The 23,314-nt window shown below is 43.8% G+C and overlaps 1 protein-coding gene across 1 annotated transcript in view; it reads left to right on the forward strand.

Moving 5' to 3' along the window:
* Positions 1 to 15,381, forward strand: part of gtf2ird1 (GTF2I repeat domain containing 1) — a 214,130-nt gene extending 198,749 nt beyond the window's left edge. Inside the window, exons 27-30 of the mRNA XM_078226022.1 lie at positions 923 to 1,115; positions 10,839 to 10,876; positions 12,245 to 12,360; positions 15,143 to 15,381. Of these exons, the coding sequence (XP_078082148.1) occupies positions 923 to 1,115; positions 10,839 to 10,876; positions 12,245 to 12,360; positions 15,143 to 15,211 (416 nt within the window). The 3' untranslated portion in view covers positions 15,212 to 15,381. The remainder of the gene's footprint in view (positions 1 to 922; positions 1,116 to 10,838; positions 10,877 to 12,244; positions 12,361 to 15,142) is intronic.
* Positions 15,382 to 23,314: the final 7,933 nt, after the last annotated feature.

Below are 23,314 nucleotides of genomic sequence, written 5' to 3' on the forward strand. Positions count from 1 at the left end.
AAAAACAGAAAAATAAATCTTTGGGAGCTAAGAATCTTGCTCTGAGAGAATTGAATGTCAACTTAAAGCACAGTGTAAAGTATATGTGTGAAGTTTTCGTTGTGCTAAAAGAAAAAAGGAATTTTTCTTGTTCTCTTTTTAAAGTGCAAGTTGCCTACAATGATGGTGTTTAGTAGATTGTGCTTTTAGTCTTTCATTACAGCAAAAGTCTTAAGACGTGAAATCTTGTCATCCTGTCCGGAAGATCAAATTTCCTTTTAAAAGTCAAAGATCTCCACGGAGATCATCACAATAGAAGCAAATGTGCTGAGGATTATTATGGGTGTTTAACCAGCCAAAACCTTGCAGCAAACTAGAGCGGTTGCTTGATGTCTGTCCCACTAGCACCAGTCCAGTTTTAGGCATTGTCTTACTTGGTTATCTGGAATCAAGTAGGAGGAATCCTGACCCCACACCTCTCCACATATGCTCCTCGCCGCTCCCCAACTTCCCAAGGAGAGGGTGAACCCTCCCGGTTCCTCTAATGAGCCCCTCTGCCTCAGTGTCACTCGTTCCTCCTTGAAGACATTCCGTGAAGCTTTGACTGAATTTTTATTCATCCTAATATCTCTCTACCTGGTTTGTTGTCAGTGTCAATTGTCGAGCGCTGACCTGAGTTCTGACAAGGCAGAAAGCAAGTACCAGGTGTTCCTCAACAGTGTGGTGAGTAGCTTAAAACCAGTGTGTTAAAACCACACTGCTGCCACCACCCACTCAACCCCCTCTCCAACTGCTGCTTGAACAGAGTTAAAAGAAAATAGAAAGTGCATATAATATGACTATGGGAAGGGGGAGGGCAGCATCATCTCAATTGTTGTACATCCTGAGATGGGGTGATTTAAGGCTCTTTGTAGTTTATACTTGTTAACGTGTTACCTTTCAGGAGAGGCTCTGGGACTGAACCGGCCTGTTTTGGTACCATACAAATTAATTCGAGATAATCCTGATGCAATCGAAGTGACCGGGCTACCAGATGACATCCTTTTCAGGAACCCAATCACCTACGATCTTAGCAGACTGGAAAAAATTCTAAAAGTCCGAGACCGCATTAGGATGACGATTAAAAGTCAATTACAGTAAGTGTGGCAATCTTCTCAGTTACCCATAAAACAGTTCAGTTCCAATTGATGCCAAAAGAGAAAATGCTGGAAAATCTCAGCAGGTCTGGCAGCACCTGTAAAGAGTGAAAAGAGCTGACGTTTCGAGTCCAGATACCCTTTGTCAAAGCTAAAAGGGATAGAAAGTGGGAGATATTTATACTGCAGGGTGAAGGAATGAAAGATGAATCATAGCCACAAAAACAAGGGGAAAGGCTGCTAATGGCAATCCATAGAGAGAATAGAAAATGTGAATGGCCAAATGGCAGAGAAGCTGAAATCAGAGTGGAAGGTGTGGGGGGAGGGGGGGAGATGGGTGGGAGTGAGGTAAAATTGAGAAAAGGAGGGGGAAAGAAAAATAAAGAGAAGTAAAAGGTAGAGAACAGTTAAAAATTAAATAGAATGGAAACAAAGGAGTCGAGGTGGGGTAGAGCTCGCACCTCGATCCCTTCAGTTAGTTCTACCCCACCTCGACCCCTTTAGCTAGTTCTACCTCACCTCAACCCCTTTAGCTAGCTCTAACCCAGCTTAATCCCTTTAGCTAGCTCTACCCCACCTCGATCCCTTTAGCTAGCTCTACCTCACCTTAATCCCTTTAGCTAGCTCTACCTCACCTCAACCCCTTTAGCTAGCTCTAACCCAGCTTAATCCCTTTAGCTAGTTCTACCTCACCTCAATCCCTTTAGCTCGCTCTACCCCACCTTAATCCCTTTAGCTAGCTCTACCTCACCTCGACCTCTTGAGCTAGATCACCCCTTTAGCTTCACTCACCTGATGAAGGAGCAACGCTCCAAAATCTCGTGATTCCAAATAAACCTGTTGGACTTTAACCTTTTTGTGGCTATGACTCATCTTTCATTCCCTCACCCTGCAGTATAAATATCTCCCACTTTCTATGCCTTTTAGCTTTGACAAAGGATCATCTGGATTCGAAACGTCAGCTCTTTTCACTCCTTACAGATGCTGCCGGACCTGTTGAGATTTTCCAGCATTTTCTCTTTTGGTTTCAGATTCCAGCATCCGCAGTAATTTGCTTTTATTCAATTCCAGTTGTTGTTCAGCCAAGGCACCCCGATGTGGAATTTGCTCATTCCTTGTTCAGTGTTCAAGCTGTAAGTTTTAATGCAAATGGGAGTGCAGTGGTTCACCGATTAAGTTGCTAATGGCTGCACCGTGCAGGGATTTCCTGTGAACTGCTTAAAATAACAGCGAATTCATCGGGAATGTCTCGGGACATGTGCATCCTAGAAATGTACAGCTCCTGGAAGAGAGGAATGGTATTTTCCTTTTGGATTATATTATCAATCGCATATGTATATTTTCACATTGCGGCTTTGATGGTTCCAAATTATATTCCCATAAAATTGTCTGGCTCAGTCAAGCCGAGTGCTTAAGAACAGGATATGGAAAAGTTTGAGCAGATGAAAGGGTCGCTTTGAGCTCTGTGCTTCAGGGAAACATTTCACCTCTGCTACACGGGATGAAAGCAAAACCCTTTTTTCACTGGCAGGAAGGTCAGATTTACGATAATTGGCAAAAAAGAAAGACAAGGGGTGGGGTTAAGATGAAGAGGATTTTTTTTTCAGCGAGTTGGTGTGATCTAGAACGCACTGCCTGAAAGGATGGTGGAAGCAGATTCACTAATAACTTTCAAAGGGGAGTTAGATATAGACTTGAAAAGGAATAATTTGCAAGGCCCTGGGGGAAAGAGGTGAGGAGTGCGTCTAATTCAGCGACTGCTTCAAAGAATGCACACAGGGCACGCTGAACCAAATGGCTTCTTTTGATGCTGTATGAATCTAACTGAATTCAGCACTTTAACTTTAAATGGTGCGCCTTTTAGTTCTTACAGAAAAATGATGTTCCTTACAAAGGGAATTTAACCCAACATAGGTGTTTCTGACTTTCTGTATGTTCAATTTTTTGCTCCTGTTTTTGCTGAATATTTTGCACTAGGAATCTTTATTGGTTAATATTTCTTTACAATTAAATGTGGTCTGTCCATTGAAATTTAATATCCGCCATTTAAAGTGAGTGAGATTGCACAGGGACAAGGTTGCATTTAATCCTGCGAAAAGATTTACTGCAAATCCCTTGGGTCTCACAACACTGCAAAATGAACTCACTAGAAAGTGTAGCAACTTGTTTATCAGTTTATCTTGGAGAACCATAGGGAGAGGAAATGATTATATAAAATGTAGAAGCCTGGTATCTAGATTCTACCTTAATAACTTTGTCAGGTATGTTTTCACCTCTCCTTCCCTGAATCTTGGGGTTACATTTGCTACCTCCCAGTTCGCAGGAACAATTCCAGAATCTATTGGGTTTTTAAAGGTGAGTACCAATGCATCCACTATCCCCACAGTCACCTCTTTTAACACTCCAGGATGTAAATCATCAGCTCCAGGGGATTACTCAGCTTTCAGCCTGATTACTTCACTTTAATTTCTCTGGTACTACTTTTTAAAAAAAATACTAATCAGTTCCTCATTCTCACTTGGTTCTCTCGGGTTTCTGGGAGGTTTCCTGCATATCCCTCTGAAGACAGAAACAAAATATTTGTATAGTTTCACTGGCATTTCCTTATTCCCCATTATAAATTCCCCTGTCTCTGTCAGTAATAGGCCCATATTGGTCTTGGCTAATCTTTTTCTCTTTACATATCTATCGGAGCTTTTACAGTCTGTTTTATGTTTCTCCCTCGTTAACGTCCATATTATATTTTTTCTTTATTTATATATTTTTTGGTCTTCCTTTGCTGAATTCTAAAATGCCCAGTCTTCAGGTTTACTATTTTTTATTGACAACTTTATAACTTATTCTTCGGATCTAATACAATATTTAACTTCTCTTATAGCCAGGGTTGGATCATCTTTTCTGCTGGGTTTTTGTGCCTTAGAGGAACATAAATGTTGTTGTAAGCTATGTCTTAATTCTTTAAATGCTAGCCATTGTCTGTTAAGCATCATACCTTTTAACGTAGTTTCCCTAATCTACCACAGCCAATTTGCCCCTCATGCCTTCATAGTTTCAAATATATGTAAAATTCTGTCATTTATGGTCACTCTTCCCTAAAGCTCCTTTACAGCAAGATTACTAGTTAGCCCTATCTCATTGCACGATACTAGATCTAAAATAATCTGTTCTCCAGTTGGTTCCTCAGTATACTGTTCTAGAAAACTATCTTGTAAAACATTCCAGGAATTAGTCCTCCATAACATTCTGTGTTAATTAGGTTTACCCAGTCTATACATAGATTCAAGTCTTCATAGAATCATACAATACAGAAGATACAATACAATAGTGCTCATCCAGATACTTTTTAAAGGATGTGAGGCAACCCGCCTCTACCACCCTCCCAGGCAGTGCATTCCAGACCGTTACCACTCTCTGGGTAAAAAGGTTTTCCTCACATCCCCCTAAACCTCCTGCCCCTCACCTCGAACCTATGTCCCCTCGTGACTGATCCTTCAACTAAGGGGAACAACTGCTCCTTATCCACTCTGCCCATGTCCCTCATAATCTTGTACACCTCGATCAGGTCACCCCTGCTCCAATGAAAACAACCCAAGCCTACCCAACCTCTCTTCATAACTTAAATGTTCCATCCCAGGCAGCATCCTGGTGAATCTCCTCTGCACCCCCTCCAGTGCAATCACATCCTTCCTATAATGTGGCAGCCAGAACTGCACACAGTACTCCAGCTGTGGCCTCACCAAAGTTCTATACAACTCCAACATGACCTCCCTGCTTTTGTAATCTATGCCTCGACTGATAGAGGCAGTGTCCCAAATGTCTTTTTCACCACCCAACTAACATGCTCTTCAACCTTCAGAGATCTGTGGACAAACACGCCAAAGTCCCTTTGTTCCACTGAACTTCCTTGTGTCCTACCATTCATTGAATACTTCCTTGTCAAATTACTCCTTCCAAAGTGTATCACCTCACTTTTCAGGGTCAAATTCCATCTACTATTTATCTGCCCATTGAACCATTTTGTTCTTTTAGCCCAAGACACTCTGCCTCACTGTTAACCACTCAGCAAACATACTAATCGTACCACCCCCCCCCCCCCCCCCCCGCCCCATAGTCATCTGGGTCATTTATATAAATGACGAATAATAGGGGGCCCAACACAAATCCCTGTGGAACACCACTGAACACTGGCTTCCAGTCACTAAAGCAGCCTTCTGTCATCACCCTCTGTCTCCTACAACTGAGTCAATTCTGAATCCATTTTATCAAATTACCCTGTATCCCATGTTCATTTACCTTCTTTACAAGTCTCCCATGTGGGACCTTGTTAAAGGCTTTACTGAAATCCATATAAAGAACAGGGCGGCACGGTAGCACAGTGGTTAGGGCGGCACGGTAGCACAGTGGTTAGGGCGGCACGGTAGCACAGTGGTTAGCACTGCTGCTTCACAGCTCCAGGGTCCCGGGTTCAATTCCCGGCTCGGGTCACTGTCTGTGTGGAGTTTGCACATTCTCCTCGTGTCTGCGTGGGTTTCCTCCGGGTGCTCCGGTTTCCTCCCACAGTCCAAAGATGTGCGGGTTAGGTTGATTGGCCAGGTTAAACAAAAATTGCCCCTTAGAGTCCTGAGATGCGCAGGTTAGTGGGATTAGCGGGTAAATATGTGGGGGTAGGGCCTGGGTGGGATTGTGGTCGGTGCAGACTCGATGGGCCGAATGGCCTCCTTCTGCACTGTAGGGTTTCTATGATTTCTATGATTCTATGACTGCACTACCCTCGTCTTCACACCTGGTCGTCATCTCAAAAAATTCAATCAAATTTGTTAACATGACCTCCCTCTGACAAAGCCATGCTGACTATCCCTGACCAAGCTTTGCCTCTCCAAGTGGAGATAGATGCTCTCCTTCAGAAGTTTCTCTAATAGTTTTCCTACCACTGACATGAGACTCACTGGTCTGTAGTTCCCTGGTTCATCTCTACAATCCTTAAATAGTGGAACCACATTAGCTGTTCTCCAGTCATAGAATCATACAGTGCAGAAAGAGGCCATTCGGCCCATCTAGTCTGCACCAACCCACAATCCCACCCAGGCTCTATCCCCATATCCCTACATATTTACCCACTAATCCCTCTAACGTATGCATCCTGGGACACTAAGGGGCAATTTAGAATGGCCAATCAACCTAGCCCGCACATCTTTGGACTGTGGAAGGAATCCAGAGCACCCGGAGGAAACTCACGCAGACACGAGGAGAATGTGCAAACTCCACACAGACAGTGACCCGAGCCAGGATTCGAACCCAGGTCCCTGGAGCTGTGAAGCAGCAGTGCTAACCACTGTGCTACCGTGCCGCCCAGTCATCTGGCACCTCCCCCGTGGCCAGAGAGGAATTGAAAATTTGGATCAGAGTCCCTGCAATCTCCTTCCTTGCCTCCCCTAGCAGCCTAGGGCACAATTCATATGGACCTGAAGATTTATCCACTTTTAAGCCTGCCAACACTTCCAATAACCTGTCCTTCCCCATGTCAATTTGCTCAAGAACCTCATAATCTCTCCCTGAATTCCATACCATTGTCCTCATTCTCTTGGGTGAAGACAGATGTGAAGTATTCATTCTACCAATGTCCTCTGCCTCCACCCACAGATTGCCCCCTTGGTCCCTAATGGGCCGTATTCTTTCCTTGGTTATCCTCTTCCCATTGACATACTTATAAAATATCTTGAGATTTTCCCTACTTGTACTAGCCAGAGCTTTCTCATATCCCCTCTTTACTTTCCTAATTGTGTTCTTAAATTCCATCCTGAATACTTCACTAATGCTTCTGCTGATTTGCTCCCCTTGTACTTGTTAAAAGCCTTTCTTTTCCTTCTTGTCTTATCCTGAACATCTCAATATATGTATCTGAATATAAGTCTTGTTACCTGTGCCTCTAATTTCCTGATTTATACCATGCTCTGTATTACCACTATTGTTTGGTGGACTACAAACAGCCCCTCCCATTGTTTGTTGCCCCTTGCTGTTTCTTAGCTCCACCCAAACTGCTTCTACACCTTGATCTTCTGATCTAAGATCCTCTCACACTAGCGCACTGATCTCATCCTTTATTAACACCTCCCCTTCCTTTTTGCCGATCCTTTCCAAATATTGAATACTCTTGTAGGTCAAGTGGCTGCGTAATGGCAATTAGATCATACCCAATTACTTCCACTTGTGGTGTCAATTCATCTACCTTGTTGCAAATGCTGTAATTCTGTCTCTTTATTATTTTTACAACCACTAGCCATTTCCATTGGCTCACTCCTAAGTTTGGACGGTCTGCACCTTCCTGCCACACACTGATTCATAGAATTATAGAACCCTACAGTGCAGAAGGAGGCCATTTGGCCCATCGAGTCTGCACTGACCACAGTCCCACCCAGGCCCTATCCCCATAACTCCATGCATTTACCCTAGCTAGCCCTCCTGACACTAAGGGGCAAATTAGCATGGCCAACCCACCTAACCCGCACAGCTTTGGACTGTGGGAGGAAACTGGAGCATCCAGAGGAAACCCACGCAGACAAGGGGAGAATGTCCAAAGGAGATATTAGGTCAGATGGCCAAAAGCTTGGTCAAAGAGATATGTTTTGAGGAGTGTCTTAAAGGAAGAGAGAAAGAAATAGAGAGGCTTAGGGAGTGAATTGCATGCTTTAGGATATAGAATGCTGAAGGTCCAATGGGACAGAGAAAATGGGAGATGCACAAGGTTCCCTTGTGTAGCCTGGAGGAGCTCTCCTGCTCCTTCTAACCAACATGGAAACATGAAAAGAAAAGGAGTAACTCCTGTGAGAACATTGTGGCCCTGGGGCCTGCTTGGCCTGACAGGGAAGGCACAATGCCATGTGCAGGCCCGGGTTTATTTAACATTGCAATTGGGCCAGGATGTCACCATCGAGGATAGATCTGCATAAAACTCTGCCACCTTCAGGGTGAGAGTCCCTCATACCCATTTAAAAATAGATTAAAATAGCACCCAGGCTCTGGGATTGGAGGAGGTAAATTGCTGCCTGGTTGAAATTAAGCATCCAAGGAAAATGTTTCAGAAAACTTCAAATTGTCAGGACTGCAGAATTATCTGTTTTCACAAAGAGAGGTTTCAGTCAGGGAATGGAAGTGCCAGTGCAGTGCTCAGTTGGAACTGTGTTCCTTAGAGTTTATTTGCTGTTCTAGCCTAAAGTCTGACCATTCCATGCTTAATTTGTGCCTCAATTGACTAAACAGCCATGGTAACTAGGAGAGATGGTGGCACAGTGGTCCACAGTGATGTGGAGACATGAACCCATCTGATTCATTAGCATTGTAGAATGCCCACAGTGCAGAAGGAGGTCATTCGGTTCATGGAGTCTGCACCGACTCTTTGACAGTGTCCTTTAGGGAAGGAAATCTGCCATTCTTACCCACAGCACGTGCTTGACTCTTAAAGGGGAAAGAAGCCACTAATCTAAGGTGGATAACTGTGTAAGAACAGTTTACAGCACAGAAACAGACTTAAATACAGATCATGCTGGACAAACAGAGTTAATGTTTTGAGCCCGTATGACTCTTCAGAAACAGACTTCACTGATTCATGCTGCACTTAAACTTCCAGCCCTTTAGTATGTCCTTTTACTTGTCATAGAATGGTTGCAGTATAGACAAAGACCATTCAGTCCATCATGTCTGTGCCAGCCCTCTACAAGGGCAATTCATCAGGTGCCACTCCCCTGCATTTCCCCTGTAATTATTTTCTCTTCAGATAATGATCCAATTATCTTTCGAAAGCCACGATTGATCCTGTCTCCAGCACACTCCCAGGCAGTGCATTCCAGATACCAATCACTCACTGCAGGAAAGAGGTTTTGCTTCTTTCGCCAAATCCTTCCCCTTAGATACACCTGTGGTATTCTCTATAACTATTCCATGTGGAAGCATATTTCACATTCGAACCACCACTCTCCTAAATTATTGGTGATTATTGTGTATCTGGTATTTCCAAATTGTCTCTACCATCCTACCAAGCTCTTGCATAATCTTAAAGAACTCTATCAGGTCACCACACATAGAATCGACTCCTACCTTTTAGTTGTAATTTTTTTTTTGTAAATCCTTTTTTACATCTTCATATCCTTTTTTAAATATGAAGGCCACAAATGTGCACAGTATTCCAAATAGGATTTAACATAACGTTCCTGCTTTTCAATTCGGAAGTGGCACGGTGGCACAGCGGTTGGCACAGTGGTTAGCACAGCTGCCTCACAGCTCCAGGGACCCGGGTTTGATTCTGGCCTTGGATGACTGTCTGTGAGGAGTCTGCACGTTCTCCCCGTATCTGTGGGCGTTTCCTCCGGGTTCTCCAAAGAGGTGCAGGTTAGGTGGATTGGCTAAATTGCCCCTTAGTGACCCAATGTGTGTAGGTTAGAATAATTAGTTATGATAAATTGTGGGGTTACAAGGATAGGGCAGGGGAGAGGGCCTGGAGAAGATACTCTGTCAGAGAGTCGGCGCAGACTCAATCGGCTGAATGGCCTCTTCTGCACTGTAAGGATTCTATGATCCTTGTGGAAATGATCTCTTGTGCTTTCTTTGCTTTATCGTGTGGCCTTATTAATCCACATCATTACTGTTCCCGATTTGTGTGTGTATCCCTCTATCTTTATGCTGTTCTCCCCCATTTAGAGTCTTATTTTGCACATTGTATATGGACTCCTCATTTTTCTAACAAAATGCATCCAAAATTATCGGATCAGTGAATTTGTTCAGTGACGCAGCTGTTTTAGCCTGTGCAATAATGATTTATTGATCCATGACATTGTAAAAAAAAACTTTGATCATCTGTCCATTATCAAACTTTGAATTCTGATATCAGGAATAAAAATCAACAGCAATTCCAGTTTCTCTTCTTTAGAAAGTGTCAGTTGCACTCTCTGCTCTGCACCAGTTCTAGCCTTATTGTGCGTGTTGTACAGAGGGTGCACTGAAAATTCATGGTTCTGTGTTTCACAGGAGAATGTAACACATCCTGTGACAGAACATGTCAATATTGGGATGCTCACTGGGTGTCCTGGTTATCCTTCAGCCAATACTACCAAAAGTATTCTATCTGGTTATTTATCCGTTTCATGACCGTGGGCTCTTGCTGTGCGCAAATTAGCAGCTGCGTTTACTGACATAACATGATCTCCAATGGGTGTGAGTGGTCCTGAATTGCTACTTTTTCATTTCAGGCTGTTCTCGCCCAGTTATGCGAAACATCTGTATGGCCCAATCTCCACACCCAGGGCTCTGAAATGCTAATGCAGAATCTTGGAGCTGGTGAATGTAACGAGATAGTAATCCACTTAAATCATAGAATCCCTACAGTGCAGAAGGAGGCCATTCGGCCCATCAAGGCTGCACCAACATTCCCACACAGGCTCTGTCCCCGCAATCCCACACATTTATCCTGCTAATCCCCCTGACATTAAGGGTCAATGTAGTATGGCCAATCAACCTAACCCACACATCTTTGGAGTGTGGAAGGAAACGCACGCAGACACGGGGAGAACGTGCAGACACCACACAGAAAGATGGCAATGCTGCAGCAGTAACTGAAGAAGAAAGGGGTACATCTCCAGGCCAGCCAGTCAAGAAAATGCCAAAAGCAAATTCATTTTATTCAATGGTAACTGGGCTGACAATTACTTGTTTTTCTTTCTTGATCTTTTACAGACCGTTTGCAGAGATTTGTAATGAAGCGTCTAAATCAGGTGGGAAATCATTTTACCGATTCCTTTACACAATGCGTTCATAGGTGTTCCCACACAAACTCCCCTAACGTATCTGTAATAGATTCCCTTCCCATTGTAACTGAACCAAACAGACCAGGATGACCTCTGATTTATACCCAGTGCCAGGACAGGTTGGTTTTGGGGAGAGAGGTTGAGTTTCTGGTCTTGCTCCCATTTACTATCTAATGATCTCTGCAGGAAGCAGTGGTGGGGTTTGAGTGGGATGCGCCAGTCGTACCAATGGCTATGTTGCTGCCTCAGTGACATTATCCAGTAATCAGTTTAGTAATTGTAGACAAGCGATCTCTGCTTGTAATCCAGTACAAGCCAGAATTGCTTGTCTACAATCTCAACTTGTGCAGCCATGTGTATCCATATGAGTACATGCAAATGCTTACATGCAGGTGTGAGTGTGTGTATGCATGTTGAAGTGTGTGTGTTTGTACTTCGTGATGTTAGGGTTGGAATTATGAATTTAGAACTTGGAAATTATGATTTTTAAAAATTAATTATTGGGATGAGGACATCCCAAGCAGGGCTGATATTTATTGTCTATCCAACTTACCCTGAGAACGTGGTTCATTAGACTGTTGGTCATATTGCTGTGGGACTGTATATATGGCAGATTTCCTTCCCTAAAGGACATTGAAGAACCAATTAGTTTGGCCAGGTTCTGTTCACCTGTCACTGCTGTGCTCACTGCCCTACATTTGAAGTAATGTCTTGATTTTTAAATTCTCACCCTTGTTTTCAAATCCCTCCAAGACCTCGCTGCTCCTCTAATTCTGGACTTTTGAGAGTGCCCCACTTCTCTACCTTACTTTCCTCTGTTACCCCTTAAAACCCACCCCTTTGGACAAGCCTTTAGTCACCTGGTCCAGTGTCTCCTTATTTGGCTTGCTGTTATGTTTTGTTTTATAATGCTCCTTTTGAAGTGCTTTGGGGTGTTTTGTTATGCTGAAAGTGCTATACAGATTTAAGTTATTGTTTGTCAGGTGCTCCGTTTCCCCGCTATCAGTTTTATTTTTCCCAGACTTTAATGTTAATTAAATTCAAATTCTCACATGCCATTGTGGGATTTGAACTTGCATTCTTCAGATTACTATAGCAATGAGGAGATTGCACTTGGCAACATACTGGATACCTGCTAATGTCCCTGGGAATGTACTTCTGACAGGAGTCAAAGCCGTTAGGAGTTGGAGAGAGCAACATTGATAGGCTAACAGAGTGCACAGCGCCTGTTGGTGTAATAGGAAAGTGTCAGTGATATTCCTACATTAATTTTGGCTCGGGTGTTGGCTAAGTTATGTTTGTGACGATAATGTTGTGTATTTTTATCCTTTATAGCATCAAAACAAGATGCAGTGCACAAACGGAAGCGAAGAAGAGTGTCAGAGGGAAATATAGTTCCATCATCCTCTAACATGGAAGCAGGTGTATCTCCGAATCCAGTCTCCCTTGTGGTAATTATTTTTTTAATGAAATGTGCACTAAATTACCAATAGGTTTTTCTGACCTCCCATCTATGGGTGCTACATCACATGCGGTTTGTGGATGTCAGATTTGAGTCTTGAGACTGTGTCCCAGCCCGTGTTAGTGAGTTGTTTGCAGCATTGTTTGATATTTAACCTGAAGGTGATTTCTGACCCCAAATCTAAGCCGTCCTACTTCCACCTAAATAACGTTAGCCAATTCCACTCTGCCTCAGCTCATCTCCTGATGAAGCCTTCATCCTTGCCTTGGTCACCTTGAAACTTGACTGTTATTACTTTGTTACATAAATTGAAATTCATCTGAAACTGCTACCCACATCCTAACTTGTAGCAGTTACCTTTCACCCACTGTCCCTCTGCTAACTGATCTATTCTGGCTCTGGTTTTCAAATTTCTCATTGGTCTTGCTCCTCACTATCCCTGTTAATTCCTCAGCCCTACAACCCTCCGAGATCTCTGCAATCCCCCAATTCTGACCCTCAAGCACCCTCAGTTTTAATCACTGCACTATTAGCTGCCTGGGCTCTAAGCTCTGGTATTCCCCCCAAAAGTCTATCTACCTCTCACTTCTTCACAGAACTGCAGAATAGTTACAGCGTAGGAGGCGGCCATTTGGTCCATTGTGGTTGCACTGGTTCTCCAAATGAATATCATTCTCCTGCTTCTTCCCCATACCCTTCAACATTGATTAATTGAACAGAAACATCGAATGCCTCGATTGAACCTGTCTCTGCCACACTTCCAGGCAGTGCATTCCAGACCCAAACCACTCACTGTCTGAAAAAGTTTTTTCTCACATCACATTTGCTTCTTTTGCAAATCACTTTCAATCTGTGCCCTCTCATTCTTCATCCTTTTACGAGCATCCTAAAGTGGTGGATCGGGCAGATGAAGTTCAATATGGAGAAGTGTGAGGAGATGCATTTTGGTAGGAAGAACATGGAGACACTATATAAAATAAGGGACATAATTCTTAAGAGGATGCAGGAACACAGGGACCAGGGTGTAAATTTCTCTCTACTCTGTCCAGCCCCCCTCATGATTTTGAACATCTCTATCAAATCTCCTCTTAGCCTTCTTCTCTCCAAGGAGAACAGTCCCAAACTCTCCAATTTATCCTCATCACTGAAGTCTCTCATCCTTGGAACCATTCTGCACTCTCCCCAATGCATTCACATCTTTCCTGTAGTTCGATGCCCAGAACTGTGCACAATACTCCAGTTGAGGTCTAACTAGTGTCTTGCATAGACTCAGCATAACCACCTTGCTCTTGTACTCAATGTCCCTATTAATTCATACTTAATTAACTACTCTCTCCACCTGCTGCCACCTTCAATGATCTATGCACATTTGCAACCAAGTCCCTCTGCTCCTGCATTCCCTTAAGAATTGTGCTCCTTATTTTATATTGCCTCTCCATGTTCTTCCGACCAAAATGCATCCCTCATACTTCTCCACATTGAACTTCAGCTGCCACCTATCTGCCCGATCCACCACTTTAGGATGCTCCCTGAAGTCTCTCTCACTGGATTTTTGACCATCTGTCCAAATAGCTCCTCGTGTGACTCAATTGACAACAGTCTTGCAAAGCACCTCGGGGCATATCACATCCTTAAAAGTGCTATAAAAATGCATGTTGTTGTCCACTGGAAGTCTGGGGTGTCAATACACAAACTCATTTCAAAAAGAACCCTTACAACCCATGGGGACAGAGACGTTAATCTCATCAGATCTGTGCTGAAATTGAAGACTAGGAGTTAAACAAATGATCCACCTAAACATACACAACTGCCTTGGGGTTTTGACTGATCACACCAGGTTTCCATAAAGCAGAAAATCTATTGCTCTGGATGGATAATCTATTCATTATTGAACTCATAGTAAATGATGCTGGTTATATGCAATGCAGATAAAACATCATGGAATATGAGTGACAATTGTGAGTGTTTAAATGTAGCATGCTTTCTGTGAGTGGATGATATCTGTTTTTAAGTATGCAGCATTCCTCAACTCTGCTTCCATACTATTATTCAATATGTTAAACTTTGTTTACTTCTTATGGTAAGAATTTTATTCCCATCTCGTAATAGTGCAACTACTATGGGTACCATAAGAATAAGATGCTCTTAAACTCAACCTATCAAAGTAAAGATAAAGTTTTTAAAGTTTATTTATTAGTGTCACAAGTAGGCTTACATTAACACTGTAATGAAGCTACTGTGAAAATCCCCTAGTTGCCACACTCCGGCGCCTGTTCGGGTACATGGAGGGGGAATTTGGCATGGCCAATGCACCTAACCAGCACGTCTTTCGGACTGTGGGAGAAAACCGGAGCACCCGGAGGAAACCCACACAGACATGGGGAGAATGTGCGGAGTCTGCACAGTCTTCCTTGCTGGGAATCGAACCCAGGTCCCTGGCGCTGAGGCATCAGTGCTAACCACTGTGCTGCCCTCAGGATAAATAGGAAGACTGGTTATTTCACAATTTAACAAAACTGGAAGAGGGCAGGAGAGTTTTACTGAGGAATAGTTTTGTATTGCACGATATCTGTGCATTTTGCAGAAAAATAACCTGTTTTTTAAGTTCAGAGGGGTACTGTAAGAGATAGCTTGCTATAAATGTTGTTCAGTTTTAAGTATATAAAATATATAACTGAAAAGAGTAAAAGTGGATTTAGTTTTTTATCCTAATCTCAATGTCCTGCTTGTTCTGTATAATGACATTTTGTCATTTCTTCCTCTCTTCACAGCAATGGCCGATGTATCTGGTAGATTACGGTGCAGTCAACATGCAGATCCAGGGGCCTGTAAATTTCTGAACAGCACCTTGCTCGAAAACAAGCATGATTTTGACAAAATCACATGTAATTATGTACCATAACCGTATAGTATGAACTGTAATATTTCCTTCTAGAACAGGTCCTGATTTTTACACTGTCTCCATATGATCAAGGGCTTTAAATAAATGTGCTGCCTTGCACTCACACATACTGGCTATTTTATTTACAATAAAGACAAGTTCGCAAAGACTTGCAACGGAATTTCAGACCTTTCACTGAAGGGAATCCAGGACTATTGCAGTTGAATCAGGATTGCGAGCAAAGCACAAACCCCAATTGACAAGGATAGTCTTTTCAGAATTCTGAGTTATGTCTAAGAAGGGAAATAGTGAGGGAAGTTTCCCTTCCGAACAGCACTCACACACCTCCTGGAATTTGGCTACAGGCAGCATTGGTTTCAGAGATTACAAGACAGAAATTGGTTGCTGTGCTTTGCTTGACTTTCAGGTCTAATTGGATATAAATGATTTAGAATAGAACAATGCATGATATTAGCCCTGCTGCTAAAATCAAGGGACCCTTTCCATCTTCCAGAAAGCCGTTGTTAGATAGCAGTGTTGTGGTGGACTTCTATGAACTAATCGCAGGAGACTCAGGTACAGGTCACAATCAATTATTTAAGCATGCAGGGGGACTCCTAACACAGTACTCTACCATATAACAAATGTTCACTTTTTAAAAATTAATTGTTGGCCACATACACAGAACATTGTTCAAATTCCATTCTTGCCTACATATAGTTTTATATTACTTTACCGGAGCAGGCTCCTTGCTAGATACTATTAGTCTTCTCCCAGAGACTACACTTGATCTGTTTTGTCCTAACCCCTATCCCTATAACAGTAAACAGTCGGTTCCCAAGGCCTTACTGGAGAGATCTGCTGATAACGACCCTTAGGGTGTGCAAGGTTCATTGGTGACTGGCTATGTAAGCATCTAACTAGCATTGCTCTTTACTCTAAATTAGGAATGTTAGCTCTAACCCCTTTTAATAGATTTATTTTATTTTCCCTGAACACCAGCAGTATCAAATTAAGTTTAACATAAATGTGATGTGATGCACTTTAGAAGGCAAAATGGAAGCATCATCTACACCTTAGAAAATAAGAAACCAAATTGGGTTGAAAATCTAATCTGGCCCAACAAGCATCAAAAGCAACATTATGGGTTAGTGAAGCAATTAAAAAATATTATCACAATGCTGGCACTTATTTCTAGGAGTATAGAGTTCAAAAGTGGGGAATTCTTGCTGACTCCCATGCAGAACTCTGGTCACCATGCTACAAAAAGGACATAGAAACATGGAAGAAAATGTTTAAATTTTAAAAAATTACGAGCATTGGCAATTCATAGAATCCTTACAGTGCAGAAGAGGCCATTTAGCCCATCAAGTGTGCCACCCAGGCCCCTATCCCCATACCCCCACGTATTTACCCTGCTTGTGCGCCTGACACTAAGAGGCAATTTACCATGGCCAATCAACTTAACCTGCACATCTTTGGGATGTGGGAGGAAACCGGAACACCCGGAGGAAACCCATGCAGACATGGGGAGAACATGCAAACTCCACACAGACACCCAAGGCTGGAATTGAACCCAAGTCCCTGGCGCTGTGAGGCAGCAGCGCTAACCACTGTGCCACTGTGCTGCCTGAAAACGCAATATTTATCTTGTTTTGACCCAAGGGCCATGCATTGATGAAGGCACCACTGAGAAAGAATGAATGGGTTAGGTATTTTGAAGTGAAGGCTTGGAGGAGAGTATGTTGAAGAGCATGGATGTGGACAGAGCTCAAAACCATATATAAAAGATAATTATTAATAAATCCCGTAGAGAAATCTGGGGAAATCTCTTTACTCGAAGCTTTTAAAAATAAACTAATTGAGTGTGAGACAGAAGATAATGAAAGATCTGCCAAAAGGCACAGTCGGGATAGATGAAATGGAAGGAGAATCATGTAAACACCAACACAGACTATTGGACCGACTAAACTGTTTTTGTGCTGTGTATTCTATACGATGCCTGTTGAATAATCCAATCCAGAAATTACTTGGTGATTTAATTCTTCAGCAACCACCAACCAAAGATAAATTAGATAACTTTTATTACAAACAAAAGCAATTCCCTACCAAGCCAGGAAGGAGCCAGAGTGCTTCGTCAAGTCCTACACGCATTGTGATCATCCACCACCTCTAGTCCATGCCAATCCACTCTCCTAGTACTTGGATGAGGACTGTTGCTATAGAAACACACAGCCTGAAATTAATCTCCTTAAAGCCTACATCTTTTACTTGGCTGAAGTCTCGTTTCCCGATATCTCTTTGTGATTCAGTGTCAAATTTTGTCTGGTCACACTCCTGCAAAGTGTTTTGTGATGTTTTACTGTGTTGTGCTATATACATACAAACTGGCAAGTGGGGGAAGAATGAATATTCATGTCTTTCACAAAGCAGTATGTAACATAAAAGCTATTTGTTGTCAAAATATGTGGAGTTGGATGGCTTCAAGCTAATCGATAGCCCCTGTCTTTTAATTCCATCCACCCTCTTCCCCGCAATTTAAAGCTGCAGCTCTGGCCCCCAGACAGCTCAACAATTTCAATCCTACAAGTGGCTGAGAAATAACCCAGCAAGATTGTTCCTCTGAGGAAAGAGTCTGCACCCGAGATGTTGACCGTCTTGAGTCTTCTCAATGGACAGTATCCGACTAGCTGAGCATCTTCAGATGCCTGATAGAAATGAGTTCAGCACATGGAGAGTGAGTTAACAATGCAGACATTGAGACCCATTGAGATTTACAACATAGCAAGCAAGCGCAGATTCTATTCTTGTGTCCATTCTTTTTCTGTAGTGGAGGAATTTTAAATTATTTACACTGTTGTCCTCCCTCCCTATAACTTACAAATATATCAAAAGTATATGTGTTTGTTTTCTCTGAAAAGATGCAAAATCTAGGTTATCAGTCCAATGTAGTGTTGAGGAAGTGCTGTACTGTCAGAGGTGCAAGGGGCAATTCTCCCAACCCGCTGCGCTAATTTTCAAGCGCAGCAGGCCGGAAGAATCGCGTGGGGGGCAATTCGCGGGCTAACCACAAGCGTTCACGCCCCGTGAGCTCTGGCAGGAAGGCAGGGCTAGCATTTAAATGATAATTTAAATATCATTTAAATGCTATTAGTGGGCCCGGGACTGAATTGTCAGAGCCCGCTAGCCTCTCCCACCCTGCCAGAGTGTTTCACTCCAGTGGGGATTACTATAGCTCCCCACTTTCAGGGAGCTAGAGGCCTGACCCCACTGGAGTGAAGGGGGGGGAAATCGGGACACCCCCCCAGGGGAATTGGGCAGCAGGAAGTGGTGCCCCCTGGGCATTGGCATCATAGCAGTGCCAGTCTGTGCCCCCTGGCACTGCCCAAGGGACAGTGCAAATGCCCAAGGAGCACCTTGGCATTGCCCATTGGGCATCAGGAGGCACCTTGGCTCCAAGGGGGTGGGGCATATGGGGGAGATCAGGGGTGGGGGGGGGGGGTCCCTCTGCTACTCTGTATTGAGATCAATGAGGGCAGGAGGGAGGTCAGCAATTGGGGCGGGTTGGGGGGTGGGGTGTCTGCACTGAGGGATAGGCACTGCGGTAGGGGTGGGGGGGGGGAATCGGGCCGGTGCGGGACAGGGTGGGGCCTGGGAATGGTCAGGGCACCATGATTGGGCCGTTGGGGGGGGGGGGGGGGGGGTTGAAGGGGCAGCACTGCAGGGTCCTGGGCTGGCCAGCAAACGGGAGGCTGACAGTTCGGGGCCATTGCGCATGCACAGAGGCCTGCTAGTTCCAGCCTCCTGGGTGGAAATCTAGCCCCCAGAAATCTAATGATATTCGCGCTGATTCCCTCTGCAGTGCACAGTATGTGGGAGATTGTAGTGTAAGATCCCACTGAAAAACCAGTGTGAACTACTCCAGTTTTCCTGCAAATTCAACACTTAGAATTTTTTGGGAGAATTCTGCCTGCTATCTTTTGGGTGAGACGTTAAACCAAGAAAGGAGGGAGACAGGCAGCAAGAAACTATAGGTCAACGAATCCACATCTATCATTGGAAAAATGCTAGAACCCATTGTTACAAAACAGTAACAAAACATTTGGAAATCAAAATATTCGAGCACAGTCAGATTAATTTTATGAATGGGGGATTGTGTTTGACAAATTTATTAGATTTCTTTAGGATGTAACAAGTAAGGTAGATAAAGGGGAACCAGCAGATGTGGTGTATTTTGATTTTCAGAATGCATTTGATAAGGTACCACATAAAAACTGCACAAGTTAAAAGCACATCTGACATGTGGAGGGGATGGGCCAGCTAACAGGAAACGGAGAGTTGTGGGTTACTTTCAGGTTAGTCAAACTAAATTGCCACAGGGATTCTCAGCCTCAACTATTTAGAATCTATATTAATGATCTGGCCTGAATGAAGGGACTGAGTGTATTGTTGCCAAATTTGCTGATGATACAAAGATGGGCGGGAAAGGAAGTTCTGAACAAGACACAGAGTCTGCTCATTGATTCCAAATTTTTACCCATTTAACCTATCTCCGAATCCCTCCACTGTAGAAGGAGGCCATTGAAACTGTACCAACTCTCTGACAAAGTATTTAACCCAGGCCTTATCCCCGTAACCCCATGTATTTACCCCACTAATCCCCCTAATTTACACATCTTGGGACACTAAGGGGCAATTTAGCATAGCCACCCAAACTAACCTGTACATCTTTGGTGTGTGGGAGGAAACCAGAGCACCCGGAGGAAACCCACACAGACACAGGGAGAACGTGCAGACTCCACACAGACAGTGACCCAAGGGTGGAATTGAACCCGGGTCCCTGGCACTGTGAGGTAGCAGTGCTAATCACTGTGCCACCATGCTGTCCTTGAAGATGGAGTATAATGTAGGACATTATGAGGTTGTCTACTTTCATGGGAAGAATAGAAATGCAGAATATATATAGGGTTGAATCTTCTGAGCAGTGGCAATCTCCTTTCTACGCACTCCACTCCTATTTACATATTGTGCCCAGGGGCTCCACATTTCTCACTTGGAATTCTGAACCCAGCCTCCTGAGAAATGTGGTACATTCCTACTCCTGGAGCCCTTCAGAATGTCGGAGCATCAAAAGAACCTGGGCCACGCCTCATTTCTATGGCACTAGCTGCTGTATTCATAGAAACATAGAATATAAGAGCAGGAGGGGGCCATTGGCCCTTCGAGCCTGCCCTGCCATTCATCACAATCATGGCTGATCGTCCAACTCAATAGCCTGATCCTGCTTTTCCCCCTAACCTTTGATCCCATTTGCCCCGAATGCTATATCCAGCCGCCTCTTGAATACATTCAATATTTTGGCATCAATTACTTCCTGTTAATGAATTCCACAAGTTCACCACTCTTTGGGTGAAGAAATGTCTCTTCATCTCCATCCTAAATGGTCTACACTGAATACTCAGACTGTGACACCAGTCATTTTAAATGCCCCAGCCACTTTGACAAGCTACAGCGAGAAGGTAAATGGGTGAGGGGAGAGGGTGGCAGGCAAGTGGGTGAGGGGAGAGGGTGGCAGGCAAGTGGGTGAGGGGAGAGGGTGGCAGGCAAGTGGGTGAGGGGAGAGGGTGGCAGGCAAGTGGGTGAGGGGAGAGGGTGGCAGGCAAGTGGGTGAGGGGAGAGGGTGGCAGGCAAGTGGGTGAGGGGAGAGGGTGGCAGGCAAGTGGGTGAGGGGAGAGGGTGGCAGGCAAGTGGATGAGGGGGTGGAAGATCAGGGTTTGGAAGGCATTGAAGATGGAGATGAGAAGGAATTTCTTCTCTCCGAAAGTAATGAATCTTTGGAATTCTTTATCGCAGAGAGGTGAGGAGGCAAGAATATTGAATATATTCAAGACTGAGATAGATTTTTCCACTATATGGGGGGCGGGGATGGAAGTGGTTATGGGGAACAGGCAGGAAAGTGGAGTTGAGGCCAAGATCAAGTGAGTCAAGATCTTAAGTGGCAGAACAGACATGAAGTCCTGTTCCTATTTCATTTGTTTATATGTTCCTTGCCAGGATCATCAGCCAGGTGTTGAGTGGTATCCATTGTGTCCCTGGTGTCACTGAGGTTATCGCAGAAGAGCTGTGACACCTATAAGACCATAAGACATAGAAGCAAAATTAGGCCACTCGGCCCATCGAGTCTGCTCCGCCATTCAATCATGGCTGATATTTTTCTCATCCCTATTCTCCTGCCTTTTCCCCATAACCCCTGATCCCCCCTTACGAATCAAGAACCTATTTATTTCTGTCTTAAAGACACTCAATGACCTGGCCTCCACAGTCTTCTGCAGCAAAGAGTTTCACCACTCTCTGGCTGAAGAAATTCCTCCTCATCTCTGTTTTAAAGGATCGTCCCTTTGGCCTGAGGTTGTGCCCTCTGGTTCTAGTTTTCCCTACTAGTGGAAACATCCTCTCTATGTCCACTCTATCCAGGCCTCGCTGTATCCTGTAACTTTCAATAAGATCCCCCCTCATCCTTCCAAACTCCAAATGAGTACAGACCCAGAGTCCTCAACTGTTCCTCATACGACAAGCTCTTTATTCCAGGGATCAATCTTGTGAACCTCCTCTGGACTCTTTCCAAGGCCAGCACATCCTTCCTTAGATACAGGGCCAAAACTGCTCACAATACTCCAAATGGGGTCTGACCAGAGCCTTATACAGCCTCAGAAGTACATCCCTGTTCTTATATTCTAGCCCTCTCGATATGAATGCTAACATTGCATTTGCCTTCCTAACTGCCAATTGAACTTGCACGTTAACCTTAAGAGAATCTTGAACAATGACTCCCAAGTCCCTTTGTGTTTCTGATTTCCTAAGCATTTTCCCATTTAGAAAATAGTCTATCCCTCCATTCCTCCTTCCAAAGTGCATAACCTCACACTTTTCCATCTTGTATTCCATCTGCCACTTCTTTGCCCACTCTCCTAACCTGTCCAAGTCCTTCTGCAGTCCCCTTCTTCCTCAATACTACTTGTCCCTCCACATATCTTTGTGTCATCTGCAAACTTAGCAATAGTGCCTTCAGTTCCTTCCTCTAAATTGTTAATGTATATTGTGAAAAGTTGTGGTCCCAGCACTGACTTGAGGCAAGCCACTAGTCACCGGCTGCCGTTCTGAAAAAGACCCCTTTATCCCCACTCTGTCTTCTGCCAGTCAGCCAATCCTCTATCCATGCCAGGATCTTACCCTTAACACTATGGACACTTAACTTATTTAACAGTCTCCTATGTGGCATCTTGTCAAAGGCCTTCTGGGAATCTAAATAAATCACATCCACTGGCTCTCCTTTATCTAACTTCCTTGTTACCTCCTCAAAGAACTCTTAACAGATTTGTCAGACATGACCTCCCCTTGACAAAGCCGTGCTGACTCAGTCCTACTTTATCAAGCACTTCCAAGTACTCTGCGATCTCATCTTTAATAATGGACTCTAAAATCTTGCCAATCACTGAAGTCAGGCTAACCGGCCTATAATTTCCCGTCTGCTGCCTCCCTCCCTTCTTAAACAGCGATGTTACATTAGCTACTTTACACTCCTCTGGTACCCTCGCTGCCTCCAGTGATTCCTGAAAGATCACCACCAATGCCTCCACAATTTCCTCAGCTATCTCTTTTAGAACCCTGGGATGTAGTCCATCCGGTCCAGGTGATTTATCCATCTTCAGACCTTTCAGTTTCCCCAAATCCTTCTCCTTAGTGATGGCCACTACACTCACCTGTGCCCCCTGACTCTCCTAGAGCTCTGGCATCCCACTGGTGTCTTCCACTGTGAAGACTGATGCAAACTAACTATTCAGTTCCTCTGCCATTGCTTTGTTTCCTATTATTACTTCTCCAGACTCATTTTCCAGTGGTCCAATGGCTATTTTTGCCTTTTTCTTACCTTTTATATATTGAAAAAATCTCTTCCTATCTTCTTTTATATTACTAGCTAGCTTATACTCATATTTCATCTTCTCCCCCCTTATTGCTTTTTTAGTTGTCCTCTGCTCACTTTTAAAGGCTTCCTATTCCTCTG

Source organism: Mustelus asterias, chromosome 12, assembly GCF_964213995.1.
Source record: "Mustelus asterias chromosome 12, sMusAst1.hap1.1, whole genome shotgun sequence".
In the NCBI taxonomy this organism is placed as follows: domain Eukaryota; kingdom Metazoa; phylum Chordata; class Chondrichthyes; order Carcharhiniformes; family Triakidae; genus Mustelus; species Mustelus asterias.